The sequence below is a fragment of the Fukomys damarensis genome, unplaced genomic scaffold, assembly GCF_012274545.1.
Source record: "Fukomys damarensis isolate Sample0158 unplaced genomic scaffold, DMR_v1.0_HiC HiC_scaffold_24, whole genome shotgun sequence".
Lineage (NCBI taxonomy): Eukaryota > Metazoa > Chordata > Mammalia > Rodentia > Bathyergidae > Fukomys > Fukomys damarensis.
In genome coordinates this window covers 167,198-189,608 of record NW_022900936.1, presented here as the reverse complement: position 1 = coordinate 189,608, position 22,411 = coordinate 167,198, and the positions used below count along the sequence as shown (strand labels likewise).

General features: G+C 41.1%; 1 protein-coding gene across 1 annotated transcript in view; it reads left to right on the top strand.

Moving 5' to 3' along the window:
- The first annotated feature begins 2,901 nt into the window (after window positions 1-2,901).
- The window catches only part of Prmt2 (protein arginine methyltransferase 2), a 30,372-nt gene continuing 10,862 nt past the window's right edge, over window positions 2,902-22,411 (top strand). Inside the window, 6 exon segments of the mRNA XM_033767985.1 lie at window positions 2,902-3,352; window positions 4,341-4,454; window positions 11,757-11,873; window positions 12,754-12,936; window positions 15,738-15,899; window positions 16,594-16,758. Of these exon segments, the coding sequence (XP_033623876.1) occupies window positions 4,401-4,454; window positions 11,757-11,873; window positions 12,754-12,936; window positions 15,738-15,899; window positions 16,594-16,758 (681 nt within the window). The 5' untranslated portion in view covers window positions 2,902-3,352; window positions 4,341-4,400.

Sequence of the window (22,411 nt, the reverse complement as noted above, 5' to 3'; positions counted from 1 at the left end):
GATACACCCCTGGGCTTGTTTCTGTTTTTGGAGGTGTCATCTGGGGTGAGATTCATTCTTGGGTCAAATAGAGTCCTTGGGGCTGCAAAATCACCCATGGGACAAGTCACACCCAGAAGAAAGCATAAGCATATGAATCCTGGACAAAAATGAGAAACTCAGCTGGTGTCTCAGAGCTCAGCCTATTAGTATTTCTTCACTATCAAGAATGAAACAGTAGGGGCTAGGGATAAGCTCAGTGGTTCTGCTGCCTGCCTTGCAAGCACAAGGTTCTGAGTTCGATCCCCATACCAAAAAACCAAAAAAAAAAAAAAAAAAAAAAAAAAAAAAAAAAAAAAAAAAAAAAAAAAAAAAAAAAAGAACGAAACAGTATATGGAAAGAAAGTAACATAGTCTGGTAACATCACTGGTAGGGGCCAAAGCCAAGGTCAGCACCTGGGTTTGCCTCTAAAGTCCAAGTCCCTACTGTGCTGCAATGCTGACCTCAGGCCCTGCAGCACATGGAAATACCCTGCTCCTCAAAGGCACAAGAGTGTTCTTGTACGATTTTTTTGGTTGTAGTTCTTTTTGTAAATTCATTACTTTTACTGTCTTTCAGGAAAGATGTAAATAAAAGCAAAAGGTGAGTGCCATGGTGTGAATGTGTCCCATACATTTGTATGTTGTAAACCTCATACCCAGTGCAACTGTGTTGAGAGTTGGACTTATACAAGGTGATTCTGTGTGTGTGTGTGGGCTCTGCCTTTGACTCTCACCATTGTTAAAGTTGATCTGTTAGCCAAGTTGGTGGCGCACACCTGTAATCCCAGTACTAGGAAGGCTGAGGCAGGAGGATTGCTGTGAGTTCAAGACCAACCTGGGCTACACAGTGAGTTCGGGGGGTGTCTGGTACATAGTGATTTTTAAAAAAAAAAAAAAAAAAAAAAAAAAAAAAAAAAGTTGATCTGTTAGGCAGGTGTGGTCATGTAGGCCTCTGGGAGGCTGAGCCAGGAAGATGGTAAGGTTGAGCTCAGCCCAGGCAACTTAGTGACTAAGCAAGATCCTGTCTCAAAAAATAAAAAGGGCTGAGAATGCAGCTCAGTGCAAAGGCCCTATGTTCAATCTTCAGTATGGCAAAAGGAAAAAAAAAAGGGGTTTGTTGTCACCAGAGTGAATTTGTTTAGCTTTCTCTGGCTTGCTTTCTTAACATTCTCTCTTGCCATGTTATGATGCAGCCAGAAGGCTCTGGCCAGATGCAGCTCCTTGATTTCTTAGCCTATAGAACCACAAACCAAATGAACTTCTGTTGTTTATAAATTAGTCTGTGGCAGTGGTGGTGAACCTAGAGCATGTGAGCCTAGTCACTCCAGCAGCTGAGCATGTTTTTTTTTTTTTTTTTCCCTAAACTAAAACCTCAGTATTCAGGTTTAATTACAGTGCTTCCACTTTAGATCAGTATTAATCAGTATTACCTAAGTGGCTATACTTATAATCTTACTGGGTGATCATAGTTTTGTTCCACATTGTACCTACCTCATGATTATACAGCCATCATGTGATTTTGCTGTATTAAACTGCCCTTGCAAAGTGGGGCCTGTGGCAACCCACTTAGGCCTCTTCCTGTCTCTCAGGAGCTAAAATCTCTCCCTCTCAATAAATATTTGCTACTCTTCACCTTCGTTGTTCCTTAAAATTTATTCTTCAGTTTTGGGGAACACAAACTCAGAATCTAGAGATCCTGTCAGTTGAGTTCAGCAGTTTGATTTTCAGCACTTTAAGAATGTTTTTTCATTATCCTGTGGTTCCTGTAAGTTGTGGTAAATTGGCTCTAACCTACTGATCTTTTGGGTAATGGGTCTTTTTCCTTTTGGTACCTTTAAGATTTTGTCACTAACTTACTGATTTTCAATTTTACTGTGATGTGACTTTGCAATTTTTCTTTGTATATATTCTGGCTTGATTCTACTGAACTTGGCAATTTTCTCTAATACTGCTTTTGTTTTAACCTTACCTCTTTTTGGGTATTCAATAATATGTAAAACCTAATACTCTCTCATGCTATGCTTTTTCCCACTTGTTTTTTGTGCTACAGTTTGGATATATTCCTCAGATATATTTGAGGCTCTTCCTACTTCTGCTGCATCCAATCTGCCACGTGTTGGTCATTTCTGGTATTGATTTCAGTTGAGCCTGTCCTAAAAGTATGTCCCTATTTTGTCAATTTCTCATCATGTCCATTTTGTCCAATTTCCCTTAAATTTTAACATTACAATTTTTATTATATCAATGTCCTTATCTGCTAACTCCAGAATCTGGATCATCTGTATTTCTACCTTATTTTCTCTGCCTCTTCACACATCTTGTAGTAGTTTTACTGTATGTTATACTTATGCCTAATATCGTCTGTCAGGGAGAGGCCTTCTCCTAATTCGTCAAGCTGCTGGGGGCTGAGTTGGAGATGCAGAGTTGGTTTCTGCAGTCCATTCCACTTTGGACCCAGCCTGTTGCTCCTGAGCTTCTGAGAACCCTCGTCAGACCATGGCGGGCCTCTGTCAGCCTTTGGGGCTCTGGCTCAGCTCTTTAGCTTTTCTTCCAACAGACCCACAAAACCAGACAGAGGTCTTCGGAGGCTGCGGCCGTGGGTGCACACACGCAGCGCGGCCCGCAGTCCTTCGAGCTCACCTCCCCTCAGGTCCGACCTTCAAGCGTTCTTCTGAAAGCCGCGAGGCCCTGGCCTCGTCCAAGGCTTTTCTTCAGGGCACTGCACAGGTGACACTGCCGCATCATTTTCGGGCCCAGATGCGCTCGGAGATACCCGAGCCGAGCGGTCTGCGGAGGCAGGGGCCGGGGACCGCCGCCCCCACCGCTCGCTAGGGCGCGCCGGAACCTAGCGATAACGCTCGGGTAAGTCACCGCCTGATCGGCGGAATCCGCGCAGTCTCCGAATGGCCGCTGAGAGAGCACCGGAAGCGATGCCTGTTCCTTAAGTCAGCGACGACGCTAGTTGACCCACCAAGCACCACAACTTAGTTGGCCGCAGTTGGACGTGGCTGCCCCCCACCCCGCGGCAGCGCAATCCCCGCCAGGCGCGAAGGCGTGGCCATAAAGTGCGCTTGCGCTGAGCCCTGGGCGGAGCCTTCCCCGAGGACTGCGTGTGCGCCCCCTGGCTGTGTAGATCCTGAGCGGCAGTTTGGCTTCACACCGCGAGGCACGTTCGGACTGCGCCTGCGTGTGACGTCATCCCGGGGCGGGATCCACTCTTCAGCCCGTTCGTGCGCACTACGCTTGCGCGGGTGGAGGGCGGTGGCACGGGTTGGGACCTCACGCCCCTCTGCGGCGCGGACGCTAAATTCAACGGAGAAACACAACCGAGGTAGGTTTTCTGATGGCCAGCTCAAGTGGCTGTACTGCAAGTGACGCAGGACATCCTCAATGAGGGATCTTCGCCTTGAGCACTCGTTGCTGGTGGACCGAGGCCCCCGGTCTCTTTGGAGATCTCCACGAGCGCCATGGTGGCTCCGAGCCCCGGCCCCCTTCCCCCGCGAATTCTGCGCCCGCCCCGCCCACTCCCGTGCCCGCCCTCTTCGAACGTCGGGTCCCACGCCATTATTTTCCACGACCACGCCCATGTTCGTGCCTGCTGGAACCCTTTGAATGGGAGCCACGCCCCTCCCAGCCCTCGCCCAGATGCAGAGACCTGTCTACTCCATTCGCCTACGCCATCCCTGGCTCAGGCTCTCCCTTGAAAAATGTATATAAACTAGTAGCAGCCTTGATCTAGATGTAAAGCACAATTTTAAACGAAGGATTGCTTGTAACTGAAAAATACAGGCGTCTCAGAACGTAGTTGTGCCCTTGGAAATTGAGGTTGAGAGAGAAAGGGTATGAGTGAGCTGGCCTTAGTTTGCAGGTGAGAACACAGCGAAGGCCCGACAGTGGACTTTAAATGGAGTTAAAGCTGTCAGAGTCCTAGGGAGAGAACGTGTATGGATTTATTGTCGCAAATCAGCATGGCGATGTAACAAACTAACAACCTGTGGAGTAAGATTAGCACTGTGGGGAGTAGAGAAAGCACAAATTGAAGTTTGTATAATTTTTAAATGCTTTTGATTGTTCCCAAAGATTTGTGATGATAAATTCCATTTCTATGCTGTTGGTACCCCTACTTTTTTTTTTTTGGAACTTTGGGGATCAAACTCATAACCTTGTGCTTGAGATGTAGGTGCAGTGCCCCTGAGCTAAATCTCCAGTCTGACACATGCTTTTTTGTTAGAGGATCTTTATCAAGGGATTTAGAGGTGAAGTGAACTTAGTTATCAAGCAGTGTAACATGTACTTTGTACTTCTCTCTTTTAAAGTAGAAATGGACGGGAAAATGAAATAATGAAAGCATCAGTTATGAGGCAGTGCTTAAGTGAACTATGGCGACACCAGCTGACTGTCCCCAAAGTGAATTGCAGGTAACTGTGGTTCTGGTATGTAAGAGCCTGTGCTTCATGAATTTTTTTTGAAGGAAAAATACATTCATTCATTTACACCAGCAGTTGAACTCGGGACTTTGTGCTTTCGAGGCAGGTGGCAGTACCACTGAGCTAAATCCCTGGCCCAGCAAAACATTTATTGGTACATTTTAAGTATACGTAATGATAACATTCATCATAGGGGATTTGTAACTGTACATGGTACATCTTGCTTTGTGAACTTGAACGTACAGAGTGCTTGCTATGTGTTGGCTCACAGGTGTGGTGGAGGAATGTTTCTTTTCCCTTGGAAGGTGGCTGCCAACCCTACAATGCTTAAATTTAAATGGGGAAATAGAGTTGATGTGAGTCTTCAACATTCTCCATTGACATAAGTGCTTCCAAGGAAATGCTTATTGTGCCTCAAACAGCATAGTTATCCAGGGCTGCAGATTTAAAGCCTCAGTTAGTTCTCAAGTGTTCAGTGAAGTTGCAGGCACAGAACTGGCAGTGCTGAAGGTAGGCCTGGCATCAGAGGAAAGCTATTTCTGCCTGCATTACATACATGTACAGGTTTATTCAAGTTAGCAGTAAAATCACTTAAATTTTAAAGAATGATTATGTGCAATTAACAAATGAATACTGCAATATACAGTGTTTTAAAAATCATTTTCATGTCTGATATCAATTTTAGTATTTTCTTTGTTTTAATGATGGTTTTACTTTGGGTTTTTATATATAGGAATTTTATTTATATTTGGCTTATTTCATTGGTCTGCTAATATAATTAGTCATAAAATTTTTTCCATGGATGTCCTATTTTTCTTTTGGGAAATTTATATATTTGAACATTTATAGAATAATATTGCAAACATGGAGTAGAGTACACATTTAGTGTTGTTAATATTGCTATACTTGTCTCAGAACATACACACATATGAAATAATGATACTGTAGATAGAAGTTTGTTCCTGAAACTCATACTCTTCCTCTTTCTCCAGAGGCAAATACTTCTGTGAATTAGGAAGTTGATGTGTGTGCTTCTTCACTGGTTTTTGATTTTTTTTTTTGTACTGGGGATCAAATTTGGGACCTTGTGTTTGCAAGGCAGGCGGTGGCACCACTGAGCTAAAATCCAGTTCCCAGCCTTCTGCTGCACTGGTTTTTATGCTTTAATGCCACCTTGAACAATTTATCATATTGTTTTGTGTGCGCTCTTTAAAGTTTGAGTAAGTAATGTCATACTCTCTGTCACCTGTGATTGCCCTTCTCATGTAACTATTTCTGGGGGGTTTATCCTTGTTGGTAGTGTGTCATGCTGCTTCAGCCTCAATACTTTTGGTTCTTGTCATTGTTTCTTGTGTGAGCACACTGCATTCTCCGGTATGTATGCATGTGCTTTGTGTGAACACTCTGCTTTCCTAGGTGTGTGTGCAGGCCTGTTGCGTTCTTCCCCTTGCACAGTAGGTTTGTATTTCATTTTATCTGTTCCCCTTTTGCTGGATGCTTAATGTATTTCCAGGTTTCCCCATCTCACAGCACTGTGTGGCGCCTGCGTCTGTCCATTGTGCTCCATCGATGGTATTGCCATTTAAGGAATTGCTCACACTCATTCTCACTGGGGAAAAATTAGTTGTTCCTCCAAGTAGCCACAGTGGTTCACAGGTCTCCAGGAGCTCACAGTAGTGCTAACACTTGATGGCATCAGACTCTTTAATTTTGGTCATTTGGAGGGTTTAGAAAGGGTATTCTTTTATTTTCCTGATTCCTTGTGAATCTTAGTAATGTTTCAGTAACCCTGTTAATACATGCTCCACTATAGAAGAAAAGTTTGGTGATAATTGGTTATTTTTGTTTTAGCATTTTTTAATCATCAGTCTTCTTAGAGTTTTATTTTATCTTTCCAGAGAACCAGTATTGTCTGTTGAATGTCTTTACTCTGTTTTCTCTTTTATTGATTTCTGCTTTATCTTTTTTTCTATTCTTTTTTTGGTTTAATTTTCTCTCTTTGTAACATTTTGATTTTGTTTGTTTTTGGTACTGGGGATTGAACTCGGTACCTTACACTTGGGGCAGAACCACTGAGCTAAATCCCCAGCCCTCTGTAGCATTTTGAGATCAAAGCCTAGATCATTGATTTTTAAACCTTTCTTCTTTAATTTATGTCTTCAAAGATAGAATATTTTCTTTGATCACTACTGCTTTATTTTACTTCACACATTCAAAGGCGTAACATTTTTTATTGTTAGGATTTTTAAAATATACAGTATCATGGTAGAAATTTTCTAGGCTGTTTAGAAGTGTTTTTATTACCAAACATTTGGGAAAACTGACTTACCATTTTGTTACTTAATTTTTGTTTGATTATATTTGGTGGGAGAATATGACTGACTTTATAATGTTATTCCTTTGAAATTTATTCTGGGCTACTTTATGACCATGGGTTACTTTGGTGCTATTTTATGTGCACCTCAAAGACTCTGTCCTTCAATTGTCAGGTGTAGTGTTCTGTGAATGTCATTAAGATCATACGGGTTGTTAATGTTCAGCTCTCTGTTGGCTGAATGCAGTTTTTCACACCTGTAGGTTCTAGATACTGTGGTATGAGGATCACCAGAGTCCAGCAGTTTGAGCAAGAATCCACCTCAAAAAATAAATTAATTGTTGTATCTTTTCTGATATTTTTGTCCACTTTTTCTATCAATTATTGAGAGATTTAAAAAAAAATTCCACTATAGCTGTAGATTTGTCTGGTTTTCTTTTTGGTTTTGTTATTCTTTGTTTCATATATTTTGAGCCCATGTTACTGGGTTCATTTATTTAGGATTTTATTTCCTAGAGTAATTGATTTTGATTTTTATAAAGTCTCTTCTCTATAAATATTTTTGCTTTGAATATGCTTTTTCAAATGTTTACTTAGCTGTACCAGCTTTCTTAATGATTGGTGCTTGTATGGTATGTATAGTTATATACATACATCTTTAACTTACCATAGGTCCTTGTACTGAAAGCATTTTTCTTGTAGAAAGCTACCTTGGTCTAGCTCTTGGGTCTTTTTTCCTTCTTGTAAAATGACTTCTACACTTCAACTGGAGTATTTTAGTCCGTTAATATTTAGTGTAATGACTGATAGGATTTAGTCTAACATCTTGTTCTTTTCTGTTTGTCACAGTTCTGCTTTGTGCATCTCTCCATTCCTGCCCTTTTGCATTAATAAAATATTTTCTGTAATTACATATCTCCTTTATTGGCTTGTTAGCTATACTTTTTAATATATTATTTTAATGGCTTCCCAAGAAATTTCAGTATACATTCTTTTTTCATGTTCTTTTAACTTTACAACAGTGTAAAAGTCTTACAAGTTACATTTTCCAGCTCCCATAGTTTTTCATCCTGTTGTACATTGTTTTAATTCTACATGTTATATGCCCCAGAATAGATTACTATTATTGCTTTATACTGTCAAAAGCCATTTTAGAAATAAAGTGTCTTATATTTCTTTATGCACTTACCTCTGTGGTAGCCTTTCTGTTTTTCCTACACTCTTTGTTTTCTTTGTGCTCATTTCCTTTCAACACGAACAGCCTATTTTTGTAGTTAATCACGTGGGCTTGTTGATCAGGTTATGTCAGCCTTGTGTGAGTAAAAATATTTTTGACTTCGGTTTTGAAGTATATTTTAGCTTGTAATGGAATTTTAGGTTTGAGGTTTTTTTCTTCCAACATTTAGAATATGTCATTTCATCATCTTCTGGCTCCATTGTTACCTATGAGAAGTCATTGCTGTCTTCTTCAGTTAATTGCTGTGAACTCTGTTTTTTTCTTCCCACTGGCTTCATTCAGCGCTCGCGCTCTCTCTCTCTCTCTCTCTCTCTCTGTTTTCAGCAATTTTCTTTGTATTTATCTTGCTTGAGTTTAGTCAAGCTTCTGGAATCTGAGGTGTTTTTTAATTTTAGAAAAATTTCTACCATTACTCTTCAGTTATTTTTCCTGCCTTCTCTTTCTGGAGGGACTCTGCTTGCATACAAGTTAGAGGTTTTTGCTAGTTTTACATGTCTTGCCCTCTGTCTCATGTGTTTTTCATCTTTTTGTGTATGTATTGACTTTGACTTAATATTGAAAAACTATAGTGACAGTATAAATTTAGAAAACATTTGTTCAAGATTGAAAATAAGATATATTATGCAAAAAATTCTTTCAATCTGTTAAGTAGAAAGCAAATAGCCAAATTAAACACCAGGCAAACTAAATAAAGAGGCCTTTTACAGAAGAGCAGATTCAAGCAACCAAAAACCATGAAAACAATGTGACCAAATAATTGAAATCAACAGTATACCCATCACTGCCAAATATTAGAGGCAGTGATGATGCCTTTTGCTGCTGGGTGTTCAACAGAAGGTACTGTGTTTTGCTGGTGAAGTGGGGAGTGGTACATCCTGTATGTGAAGGTTCTGACATGTTTGAATAATTCTTGATCTTTCTGGCCACCCATTCTCCTGTAGGAAAAAAAAATGTCTTTCCATATGGAGACATGTGCACATTTTTTTGTTGTTGTTTTAGCATGGTTTTTAGTGATAGGAAATGATACCAAATGAAAATCAGTAGAGGATAGTTGACAAATCAATCAGAATTAAATATTGTATAGTCATTGAAAATACCAAAGTTTTCCTCAAAGGTATTGTGTAAGAAAAGCAAAATACAAAAAAAAATATACAAAAAGAAATAAAAATCCGTTGTGTGCATGTGAGTGTGAATGCAGGTGTCTGTGTTGAGCATGGAGCAGGTGTTTGAGGAAGGTGGGAGAGGAGTGGTGAACTGCAATAGGGAGAATATGAAGTTTGCAGTAGGTTATTAGCAAAATATAAATATGACCAATCAGAACTTTAAAAAAACATGCTTGACCACACTAATAAAGGCAAGTTGAAGTAATATAAAGGTGATTTTTAGCCAGGGAATTGGTGAAGGTGAAGGTGATCAATATCTATTGTTGATGAGGGTACAGGGAAGCTTGTAGTTGCCATTCACGTGGCCAAACCCCACTTGCCACAAGGAAGCAAGAAACTGCCTTTCTGAAGGCATTTGATGATATAGTCAAAAGTCATGAAGGCCTGAAGAGTCTTGATTCATCATTTTCACACTCAGGAATTTATTCTAAGAAAATTGTTGGGGCAGGCAATAGGATTTTTGTTTAAGAAAGTTGATCTTTGCATAATTATAGAAGAAACTGAAAGTCTAAATGTATGAAACTAGGAGATTATATAAACTACAGTAGTTCACAGACTACTATATTACTATCAAAAATATATTGATTGGGGCTGGGAATTTAGCTCATTGGTGCTGCCCCCTGCCTTGCAAGCACAAGGTCCTGAGTTTGACCCCCAATACGAAATATATCTGTATCTATGTAGATAGATAGATAGATAGATAGATAGATAGATTGATTGGAGCTGGGTGTGGTAGTGCATGTCCAGAATCCCATTGTTCTGGGAGTATCATGCAGGAGAATTTAAAATTCTTGTTCAATCTGGGCAATTTAGCAAGACCCTTTCACAAAATAAAAAATAAAAAAAGCAGGCTGCAGATTTAGGTTCTGCCACCTTCCTTGTAAGTGCAAGGTCCTAAGTTCGATCCCCGGTAGCAAAAAATGAATAAATTAAAAAAAAAAAAGGGTGGCTGGCAATGTAGCTCAGTATGAAAGCCTTGAGTTCAGTCCCAGTACAAGTGGTACCTCAATTCACAAACTCAGTTCTCCCCCATGATTCTGGTCACAAACCAAATCGGATGAGAACTGAATCAAATTTCTCCATGAGGTCAAGATTGAACCTAATCATTGAATTTGATTTGGTTCATGTCTAATTTGATTTGAAACCAGAATTGTGGAAAGAGTTCAGTTTGTGAACTAAGATACCACTATATCTATGTCTATGCAAATTATATATGTTTAGAAGCATATTGAATATGAGGGAAAATATTCGGCACTAGGAAGTGAGAAACATCATAAGGCAAGAGTGTGATCCCAGCAAGTGCTCTGTGCATGTGTCAGTGTGCACTTTCTTCAGTCTGGAAGGACAAATACAAATTTGTTAACTGTGATCTGATCCCAGAATGAGTTTACAGTATGTTTTTGTTTTGTTCTTTTGTGTCTTCACACATTTCCTAAAGTGAGCAGAAATTACTTTAATGTTTAGGAATGCTTGTTAAAAGTGCGTAATTAGGATCCCTTATTTTTAATGTTCATACAGAGATTTCTTTGACTGAAATACCGAATAGTTTCTCTGGGGTGAAAAACTATAATAGTACACAGGATCCTAATGAGGTAATAATGTGAAATAGGAAGTAAAGGGCTAAAGGTGTAGGGAAAGTGGGAAGGGTGGGGGAAAGGTAATAAGGGAGAGGAAAAAAATATGAGAAACTGAAAAAATGGAAATAAAGTGTTTGTAAATGGGGAGGCGAGGAGGGGGTGAAGGGAGGGCAGGCACAAGGGGAAAAATGAGAATCAAGACCTATTATGTAAAGGTACAGGATCCCAATAATGGATGTAACTATTGTATACCTAGATTGTACCAATAAACTCAATAAAAAGGAAAAAAAAAGTGTGTAAATTGGGGTCTGGGAATTTAGCTCAATGGTGTCACAGCCTGCCTTGCAAGCTCTAGGTTCTGAGTTTGATCCCTAATACCAAAAAAAAAAAAAAAAAAAGTGTGTCAACTGGGATATGTTGCTCTGTTGAGCAGAGATTTGTGGCTTGGGGCTGGCTACCTCCAGGGCTGTCTTTCAGGACTATGGATCCTGATGGAAAGTGGCAGAGGGCAGGGTTCCTCTAAGTCTCAGCAGCACGGGTCCCAGTGGCTGCCTGGGCTTCACAGATATTTGTAATAGGCTTATGCCAGGCCACAACACCTGTCATAGACCTTTGGCTCTGCCCACCAGCTCTGTCCTAGGGAGAAGAGGTCCCTGGAACCCAAACTCTTGCACAGTTTTTTTCTCTTGTATGCTGATTTTCACTTTCAGGAAGCATTGCCTGTAAAGCCAAGGGTCTCATACCCCTTTTGTTGCTGCTCCTGTTGACATTCTGTTTAGGTTGTAAACCTGAGGGATTTGCATAATAAATTCTTAGTCATAGGAGTCTTTTTTTAATTGAGTTTATTAGTACTTTTTAAGTAACAGTAAAGTTACATTTATCATTGGGATCTTGTACCTTTACATGACAGATCTTGATTCTCATTTTTACTCATGGTAATCTTTATTTGAGCCCATTTTGATCACCCATATGGAAAAGAAGGAACTCGATGATGCTGTCCTTGTGTTTTTGTGGCAGGAGCAGGAAGAGGAGCCCACGGGGTTTGGTGAGGCCCAGCTCCTACAGGAGAGTGTGCAGCCACAGCCAGAAGAGTTTGTGGCCATCGCGGACTATGCTGCCACTGACGAGACCCAGGTAGCTACACAGCATCTGTGATATATGGATTTCAACATATTCAGTGGTAAAATTAGGTGTTAATTTTGCAGTGTCATACCAAGTAAAAGAAATGTGGGATATTTAGAACCATGTAGATCTGTGCATCTTCTTTGTTTCCTGGCTTCACAGATTTTGGCCCAGTAGGATGCAAGCATACCTGGGTGAGGAGTGGGGCCCTTGGCTCCATGCAGGGAGAAGCACTGACTCCCATGCTGCTTGAAAATCACACTGTAGACCCACCATTAGAGGCTCTCCAGAGCAGAGAAAGCCTGGACACTGCTTTCTTTATTCTGTAACAGCCAGCCTCCTGTGACTTGAGTCTGCGACTGCATAACTGTGTATGATGAAGGATTGTTGAAAAGCTTTGCCCAGAACCATTTAAAAATGTTTACCCTGCCTGCCTGCCTGCCTTCCCCACTCTCCCTTTCTCTTCTCTGTCTCTCATACTGAGGTTCAACCCTACGGCTTTCCCACTGAGCTACATCCCGGTACTTTTTTAACCTTTTATTTTGAGACAGTGTCTTGATAAGTTGCCCGGGCTATGCTCAAACTTGTGATCCTCCTGCCTCAACCACCCAGAGTGCTGGGATCACAGGTGTGTGCCACCATGCCCAGCATGCTCTTTCTTTTAAATAGTATGAATTAAGCTGTGTAATTCTTTTAAATAGATGCTCCCCAAAATATCTCTTAAATGCTACTGTGACTTTTGTAATTTGTTTCTGGAATTAGCTGTGGACCCTGTTTGAAATCCCTGATTTAGTCACTACGGACAAGAGTTTATCTCCCATTGACCATTGAGATGAAGTTACTGGCTTCTCAGTTGGATTTTAATGTCTGTCTACTTCTGATTGTTTTGCAGCTCAGTTTTTTGAGGGGAGAAAAAATTCTTATCCTGAGACAAACCACAGCCGACTGGTGGTGGGGTGAGCGGGCAGGCTGCTGTGGGTACATCCCGGCGAACCACGTGGGGAGGCAGGTGGAGGAGTATGACCCTGAGGACACATGGCAGGATGAGGAGTACTTCGGCAGCTACGGGACTCTGGTATGGTCTTCCAGATTCCCAGCTTGGCTGGGTTGATGGCAAGTTCTTCTCTTTAGTTTTAGGCTCTAGATTTTCAAAACTAATTTGTAGTCTGGTTCTTCTGTTTGTTTGGAATGGGTGATACACTTCCTGTTTGGCTCAGCTGGCTGTAGTGTCTCCGTTACAGCTGCTTAGCTTTGCCATGCTGATGTGAAGGCAACTGTGTACATGTGACCGGAGCATGCTTGTGCTTCAGTAAAGCATTTAGGGACACTGATAACTGAATTTCATATGACTTTCACATGTTACAAAGTCATTTTCTTTTGATTAAAAAACACACAAATGTAGCAGTGTTTCTTAGTTTGGAGGCCATACAAAAGCAGGTGGGACTGGACTTGACCCAAGACCTGCTGTTGGCTGACCCAGTTTTGAGATATTATTTTAATAAAGGATTATGAACTCTCAGTGTTTAAAAGAAATAATATATTTTACTTTAAAATTGAAATAGAAAAATTATATAAATCAATGAACAATGATAGCTAAAAATAGCTAGCTTATATTAATCTTTTTTTTTTGGGTACCAGGAATCAAACTTAGGACCTTGCACTTACAAGGTGGGTGTGGTGTCACTGAGCTAAAACCCCGGCCAACCCACCAGCTTATTAATCTTTTTATTATTATTTTTTTGGTATCGGGGATCAAACTTGGGACCTTGAGCTTGTGAGGCAGGTGGCAGCACCACTGAACTAAGTACCTGGCCCTCTTTTTACTTCTTGCTATGGAGAAAAGCCCATGACCTATGGTTCGGGCAACACCAATTTAGACATAAACAGCTACTTGTGGGGTAAATGTTACAGAAGCTCCTGAGTGGAGGAAGGAAGCAGGCGCATAGATTTTTGATTCAGTTGCATAAAGTGTGAATGTAGCAGGTGGTGACACTGGGAGCATGGGTCTGTGCCTGAAGTAGGGTGGCAGTTCTTACCACTGGAGAGTCTGGGACTACAGGCTGTGTGGGAAGACTAGGTGCGCAAGCACCCTGTGGGTTTGCTATGTAAGCACCCAGGGTTTGCTACATAAACTATTTTGTAATCTGTACCAATTCATTTAATTCACTTTTTGCACATATGTTTTATTTCCAAATGAAAAATTGGAGTTAAAGCATTCATTAATGTTTATACATGGTTAGAACTTTCAGTCTATTAAGAATGAAAGCCTAAGTCGGCCTCCTTGGCCTGCACTCCTGGAACAAAGACAACTGCTGCTTACAGATTTCTTTCGGTAACAGATTTATGGACCCTTTCTGGTACACCTGTTATAATTCTACACAATGAGATACTTAAAGCATTCTGGGATTTATTTGTGATAAAGAAGAGATGATATTCTGCATTAGATTCTTCCCACAGATACCTGCTAATCCTCTCCCGGTAATTGGGCAGGTGTCACATTTATCATACATTTCCAGCATCTCCTCTGGCATTTCTGACCTATTGTGGTGATTCATTTATTTTTCTGCTGTTGTTCTGTATCTCTGTAGTTTGTAAGTCTGAGAGCTAGCTGGACAGCCATTCTGTTTTCAGCATATTCCTGGTTGCCTCAGCATTTATTGTTTTGTGCCCCCCTATGACAGGTTGGTTGGAGATTCAGTTGGTGCTGCATAGATTGTAAGTAGTTTTAAGAGGTGTGATTCTCTGTGGTGTCCACTCCCCAGGCCTTGTTTCATGTCTCAGAGTTTGAAGGTTTTTATTGTATACAGTGGTCTACCTTTTCTGTTAAACATATCCCTAGACATTTTGTGCTAGTAACTACTGTTGTAAGCATTTGTTGACATGCCCTGTCTACTTCAGTCAGTTACTGAGGATGGTATCAGACACTACTTATAACCGTAATTTTGTTTCTTGCATTTCTATTAGTTTTTGCTGCTTATATTTTCATGGCTGTTATTAGATACAGAAATATTTAGAGTTATGATGTCCTTTTGATGAATCAATTCCTGTGTTGTTGTGACCTGGGGACATTCTCTGCCCTGAAATATCCTTTGCTTGAAGTCAGTGCCGCTGTTCCAGTTCTCCCATTGTGTGAATGTGGTATGCCTTCCTGTCCTTTGTTTTACCCAGCCTGTGTTTACGTTTAAAGTGAATGCTTGTAGGCAGATGAGTGGGCTTGACATTCCTTTCCATCAGCCTCCTGCCCCTTTGTTTTTATTCTGCAGTGGTGTCTTTGTAAGGAGCTGCAGGAGTCCTCATCCAGACTCCTGTTTGTGCTGGTGAGATCTGGGCAGCCCTTCTGTGCTGTCTTCCTGCCTGTCTACTTGTCTTTCTAGTGGTGCTTCTTCTGTAGCTGGGTCTTGCCCCCAAGGGTTCTGGGGTGTCATATATCCTTGCAGCAGCTCTGGGCTTTGCCAGTACCTTGAGGGGGCCTTTCTCTGCCTCCCCAGGGCTCAGATGCCTTCCTCTCTTAACATGCAGTGTAGGCCAGCCAGGGGTGTTATCTCTATCCAAGCTGTAATTTCCACCCTCCTCAGACAATCAAGGGGTAAACACGTATGGAGAGCTCATTGGGCCTCTCTGGCAGGTCTCCTGTGACATGTTCAGTATTCTCTTTTGATAGATAACTTGTTGAAGGTGCAGTATCCCACTGACTATGGGGAGGATTTCTGTTCCATCTGGAGTGGTCCCCACTGTTCCCTGCTCACTTGGCTCTTGGGTAGAGGCAGGAAGAAGCTGTAGGTGGCACTGGACTGCACTGCGAGGGTTCCAGAACTTTGTTTCATCCCTTCACTGCCCACTGTGGCCTCACAGTGATGCTCAGTGTGTTTTCTCTAGAAACTTCATTTGGAAATGTTGGCAGACCAACCACGGACAACAAAGTACCACAGTGTCATCCTGCAGAACAAGGAATCCCTGAAGGGCAAGGTTATCCTGGATGTTGGCTGTGGCACTGGCATCATCAGCCTATTTTGTGCACACCATGCACGGCCCAAGGCGGTGAGTTGGGTACAAGGTGGCGCCACAAGTGGTATTTGGGTCTGATAGGTTGACAGGTTAGCTCTAGGTTGACTCAGTGGTACTGTTGTATGAGTGAGGCTCATGTCAGGCAGATGGGGAGCTGTGAGGGATGTGCAGCTCACAGCAGCTAGGAGTGGCATAGGGTGGGATGGAAGTGACTGAGTAAGTGGTGGTGTGGGACTGTTTTGTGAGCTTTCACTGAAGTTAAATATAGTAAGCTAACTCATTGAGTCAGTGTTGTGCCTTCTTGCCCTCCATGTCACCGCTCCACAGAGCCTGACACGGGATGAGATGCTGGCTTAGGGGTGGAAACTGCCCAGACTTTGCCAGCAGGACCAACCCCAGAGCCCTCCCAGATTCCCCTTGTAAAAGCCTGGGTCTGATTGCCCCTCAGGCTGCCATGCTCTCAGACTGTTGGCTGCTCTCTGGATAGTGGTCAGATTTGCTGCGTGCAGGAGCAGCTGGGCGTGTAGTAATTTTGTTCGCATGCAGCATGGGTGGATACATGGGTGCCAACTGAGGGGGTGAGCTGTGGGCATTGGTCTGCACCATCCACTGCTGTCCAATACCATGCCTCTTTCTGTGCTGACTATGATCCAAGAGGAGAGTAGAGGACACAGGATGACCCTGCACAGGGTCCGGATGTGCACTGATGAACACATTGCTGCTGCAGGTATATGCTGTGGAGGCAAGTGAAATGGCACAGCACACGGGCCAGCTGGTCCTGCAGAATGGCTTTGCTGACACCATCACTGTGTTCCAGCAGAAGGTGGAGGATGTTGTGCTGCCTGAGAAAGTAGACGTGCTGGTGTCCGAGTGGATGGGGACCTGCCTACTGGTAAGGGCTGGCCTGCACTGGCTAGGAACAGTGGGATTTTGGAGCTTCTGGACTTACGTACCCTGGCCTGTCTCAGGGATTTTCAGAAATCATGATTAGCTTTTATTTTTCTTCTAAGGTGAGGCACAATTAATGTCTTGTATGAACACTAGGTCAGTGTTTTGGATTTTTAACTAATTAAAAAAAAATACCTGTATAAGCAACTTAAGTTGATGTTAATGTCACTTTGTTTTCTGACACATCACACATGTTCCCTTGTCATTCACACTTCTATTTGGGGAGTCAAGGATGCAGTCAGCCAGAGATGGAGCTGAAACAGATTCTTCCTCACGCCACATACTAATTAAACTTTAGACAGGTGAAGAGTTTAAGAGGGAGGAAATATAAAACTACTGAATTTTTTTTTGGATGTTAGAATGAGAAAGGTTGTTTAAAGAACAAAGTACTAAACAAAATATTTGATGAAAAATTACCATTTATACATTAATAAACTATCGTAAGGTGAATGAAACAATTCTGTCATATAAGAATTGCAGCTTATATGACACAAGGAGCTCCAAGAAGGTTTGAAGAAAAGCAGGAGGTGAGTGCCCCGTGGGAGAGGGATGGGCAACCCCAGAAAAGTGCAGAAGGCAGTGTGAGCATTGTGCAGTGAATGTCCTGAGAGAATAACTTAAATATTTCTGTCCTGGGAAGTTGTCTGGGCAGTCATCTAACATTTGACAATTCCCAGTACTGTGGAGACTATGGTGAGATTGCACCATGGTGTATGATTTTTATTTTTATTTTTTTCTCTCATTGAGTTTATTGGTACATTTCAGGTATACAGTTACAATTACATTCATCATTGGGATCTTGTACCTTTACTTGACAGGTCTTCATTCTCATTTTTTCCCCTTATCCCTGCCCTCTTCACCCCCTTTGGTGAGATTGCACCATGGTGTATGATTTTTATTTTTATTTTTTTCTCTCATTGAGTTTATTGGTACATTTCAGGTATACAGTTACAATTACATTCATCATTGGGATCTTGTACCTTTACTTGACAGGTCTTCATTCTCATTTTTTCCCCTTATCCCTGCCCTCCCTTCACCCCCTCCTCCCTTCCCTATTTACAAATACTTTATTTCCTTTTTTCATTATCTCATTTTTTTTTCCTTTTCCCTTATTACCTTTCCCATTTCCCCTATACCTTTATTCCTTTTCTTCCTATTTCACATTGTCAATTATATCATTAGGATCTTATGTAGCATTTTAGTTTCTTACCCACATTCATAGAAAAATGGATACATATTGAGGATATACTCCTAAGTGAAACAAGTCACACTATGTATAAATACTGAATAGTTTCTCTGGTGGTGTATGATTTTTAGAAGTGTAGATTGATACAGCTTTTTGAGGTACAGTAGGGCAAAATGTGTCAAAAAGTGTTAAAAATTTTTAGTATATGTGCTGCCAAAGGGAGCACAAAAAAGCATTAAAATTTTTTAAATGGATTTGTCCTAAATAAACTGATAAGTATAGAGCTTTATATTAAAAAAAGATCATGACAACACCATTTTATTCAAATAGAAGAAAATTGGAAATAGTAGAAACAGTTGTGACAATCCATATGTTCATTAAAATTATGTTTTAGAAAGATTTTTAATCTGAGCTATTTGAAGATATATTAGTGGTTTTAAAGTACAGAGTATGTGCATCATGATTCCAATTTTATTTCACTAAATTATATGTAGCAATGACCTGGATTCACTTCCAGGTAGGATGGAGAGGGCTCACTCCCAGTGTCTTTCCCTGATTCACCTGTGAGTCCTGGCCAGGCACAGGGAGAAGGGCTTTGTAGTAGCAGCAGGCTAGGGGAAAGGCAAGAATTAAGCACTGCTGAGCTGGTCTTGAGTTGGTCACTCCCCTCCCTTTGGCCTCTGTATACATGAATTAAACAGTGTGCATGAAATATACAAATTTCTTTGAAGCCTGCAAACTACCACTCGACTCAGATGAAATAGGTAACCTGGATGGTCCAGTAACTAATGAGGGTATTGGACTTATAGTTCAAAACCTAAAAGAGGAGCTTGTCTAGTATGAGCCTGTGGCACGTGTGCTGTAGTGAGCTGTGTGTATCATTGAAAGCTCTAGGATGTTTGCCATCACTACTCTAGGCTGATATTACTGGTGAATTTTACCAATACATTTAAAGAAAAAAATAACACCAATTCTGAAATATTTGAGGTACTGGAGGAGGATATATGTCTAAGCTTGTTTTATGAGTTCAGCATTGCCCTAATACCAGAACCAGTTATTACAAAAATATGGAAACTACAGACCATTAACTCGTGAATGTAAATGTAAAAATGCTCAAAAAAATATTAGCAAATGTAACATAACTATGTAAAAGGAATAATAATAGACTACAACAAGAGATTTTCCTTGGAATGAATAGCTGGTTCAGTATTTGAAAACCAATCAATATAAACTACCATATTAATAATGGACCATAGAAGACAAATCATACAGTTACATCAATTAATACAGAAAAAAATTGACAATTCAACATCAGTTCAATCCAGCAAACTAGGAGTGGAAGGGAACTGTCTCAGCATCATAAAGGGCATGTACGAAACCCTACAACTGACTTCATACATGGTGGGGAAGCAGTCTGTACTTCTTCCTAAGAGTAGTGACAAGACACCTGTGACCACTTGGACCATCCCTATTCAACATAGTACGTGAACTCCTAACTTATGCAAAAAAGAAAAACAGATTGTAAACAGCACCATTGTTATTCTCAGATAATATTATCTTTATAAAGTCCTCAAAAATCTACAAAAATATTTCCTACAACTAATAAGATTAGCAATATTACAGAGTGAAAGGTAATCATACAACATTGTCTTCATATCCTAAAAATTGACAATTGGAAACAAGCAGTACTGTTTACAGTGGCTCAACAAATGTGAAACACAATACTGAGAATTAGACAAAATATATGCAAGAACTGTATGTGGGAATCACAAGGTATCAATTCAGGAAGTCGAGAGACCTCGGGAGTGGAGAGACAGTATGCTGGGCTGGAAAGGCTGACCTTGGCAGGCATCCATTTTCAGGGTGATGGACTTAGTTCCCTTCTAGTCAAAATTCAAGCAGGAGTTTTTGGGTAGATAGAAGCAAACTTATTCTGAACTTGGTTTTTAAATTTTTTCTGATACTGTGGATTGAATTTGGGACCTTGCTGCTTGCAAGGTAAGTGCGGAGACACTGACCTAAATCTTTGGCCCTCATTCTGACCTTTGTATGGGATGTAAAGGAACTAGAACAGCAATATAATTAAAGAGATGATAAAGTTGGAAGAATTATGCTACTTGTTTTTAAAGCTACTAAGGACAGTGTGGCTTGATTGATGAAGGCCTGGACACAAGTCAGTGGAACAGAACAGGGGAAATAGATTTCTACAAATGTGGTCAGTTGCTTTTTAACAAAGGTACAAAATCAATTTAGTGGAGAAAGTGTTTTCAACAAAGGATATTGAATTGTTGGCCACCATATCCAGAACCAAAAGGAACCTAAACCTTACATATCATACTAAACTTAAAATTGATTGTAGACGTAGTGTAAAATGTAAAACAAACTTTCAAAAGAAATTAGAAGAAATCCTTATGACTGGGAGCTAGGCAGAGTTTTAGGTATGGCTCTGTTATGGCTTTATCTAGATGTCCCCCCAGAGCCTCATGTGCTCAGGGTAGGACTTTTTGCAGTGGCTAGATCTAGGGTGTGTAAATATGAATTAAGAGTGTGTAATGCTGGGGATTTAGCTCAGTGGTGCTGCTGCCTGCCTCACAAACACAAAGTCCTGAGTTCGATCCTTGGTACAAAAATAAAATAAATAAAAGCGTGTTTGGTAACTAAATTAGTCCGCTGACTGGTTTAGAATAAATAGTTCTGGGTGGGGCTAGTGGGAACGCCTACTCTGGGTATGGGTGGTACCAACCTATAGGTTTGTAGCCTGAATGGAATAAAAGGGAAAGAGAGCCTCACTGCTGCTGCTTTGTTGCTTCCTGCTTCCTGCCTGCCTGGCCATGGACTGCTTCTTCTCTGCCCTGCTGCCCTGCTATGCCGCCCTCCCATGCCATCCTGTCTTGGAGCTAGCCATTTATGGACTGAGACCTCTACAAATTGTAAGCTAAAATAAACCTTTCCTTCTTTAACTTTGGGTGTCAGGTATTTTGTCTCAGCTAGGAGAAAAGTAATTAAGACAGGCTCTGAAGCATGATCCATATGTTTTAGATAATAAATTGGATATCATCAAAAGTAAGATATTTACTCTACAGAAGACCATGTTAAGAGAATGAAAAGGCAGGCTAAGAGGAAGTTATTGCAAATCACACATTGAATGTGTACCCTGAATATACAGAGAACTCTCAAAACTCAACAGGAAGAAATCAACCCAAGGGAAGCTGGGTGTGGTGGCGCACACCTGTAATCCCAGCATTTGGGAGGCTGAGGCAGGAGGATCACTGTGAGTTCAAGACCACCCTGGGTGCTGCATACTGAGTTCCAGGTCAGTCTCAACTACACAGTGAGACCCTGTCTCAAAAAAACAAAAACAAAACAAAACAAAAAACCAGAAATCAACCCAAGGGAACAATGGGTAGAAGACTTGAACAGCCTCACCAGAGTGGACACATGGTGGTAGACAAGCATGAAGAGAGTTTTAAGGGAAGTGCACCTTGTGAATAACAGTTGTATCCAAGTGCTGGTGAGGATTTGGAGCAGCTAACCCATGTGGATGGCTTTGGAAATTACCACTCTAGGGAGGTTTGGGCTCCTCCAGTTTTGTGTGGCACTCGCCTTGTGACCCAGAAAGTCCCTTCCTGGGTATTTATCCTGGAAAAATGCAAGCTGTCATGGAAACAAGTATGGAATGACTCTGTAATTGCTAAAAAGCTGGAAACAGCCCAGGGATCCTTCAACAGATCAGTGGATAAACTGACAAATCCACACTATGGAGAGAATACTCAAAGCATTCAGTCCTGTGGAAAAACCCAGGGACCTTCCACTGAGTGAAAGAAGCCTGTCTCAGAGGCTCCTTACCATATGACTCCCTTTACATGATATTCTCCAAAGGACAGTACCATAGGGTAGAGACCTGATCAGAGGTTTCCAGAGCCTGGACTGGGGAGGGACTGGCCATCAGGAGAAGGTTCTGGTTCGTGGGCTGTGTAAACTGATTGTGGCTGTGGGTACATAGATGTGCACAAGTGGCAGACTTGATACTGGCTATATAACAAGAAAGGTCAGCTTTGCTGTATGGTACAAAAGCTAAAATTTTTAACTTACATATATGGATATATTGTGTGCATATTTATAACTCTGAAAAATACTTGGAGATAAATTGCAGGGTGACAACAGTGATTTCTTCTGAGTGCTGAGTTTACTTGTGTTTTTACTTCTGTTTGTTCAGTTTTGAGTATTCTAAATTTTCCATAGTGAACATTTTATTCTATAATAAAAATCTACTTTTTTTTGAGGCAGGATCTCACTTTGTAATACAGGCTGAGTTTGAACTCACCATGTAGCCCAGGCTGGCCTCAAACTCTCAAGTGGTGGGATTAATGGGCGTGTGCCACCACACCCTGCTAAAATCTGTTTAGATTAA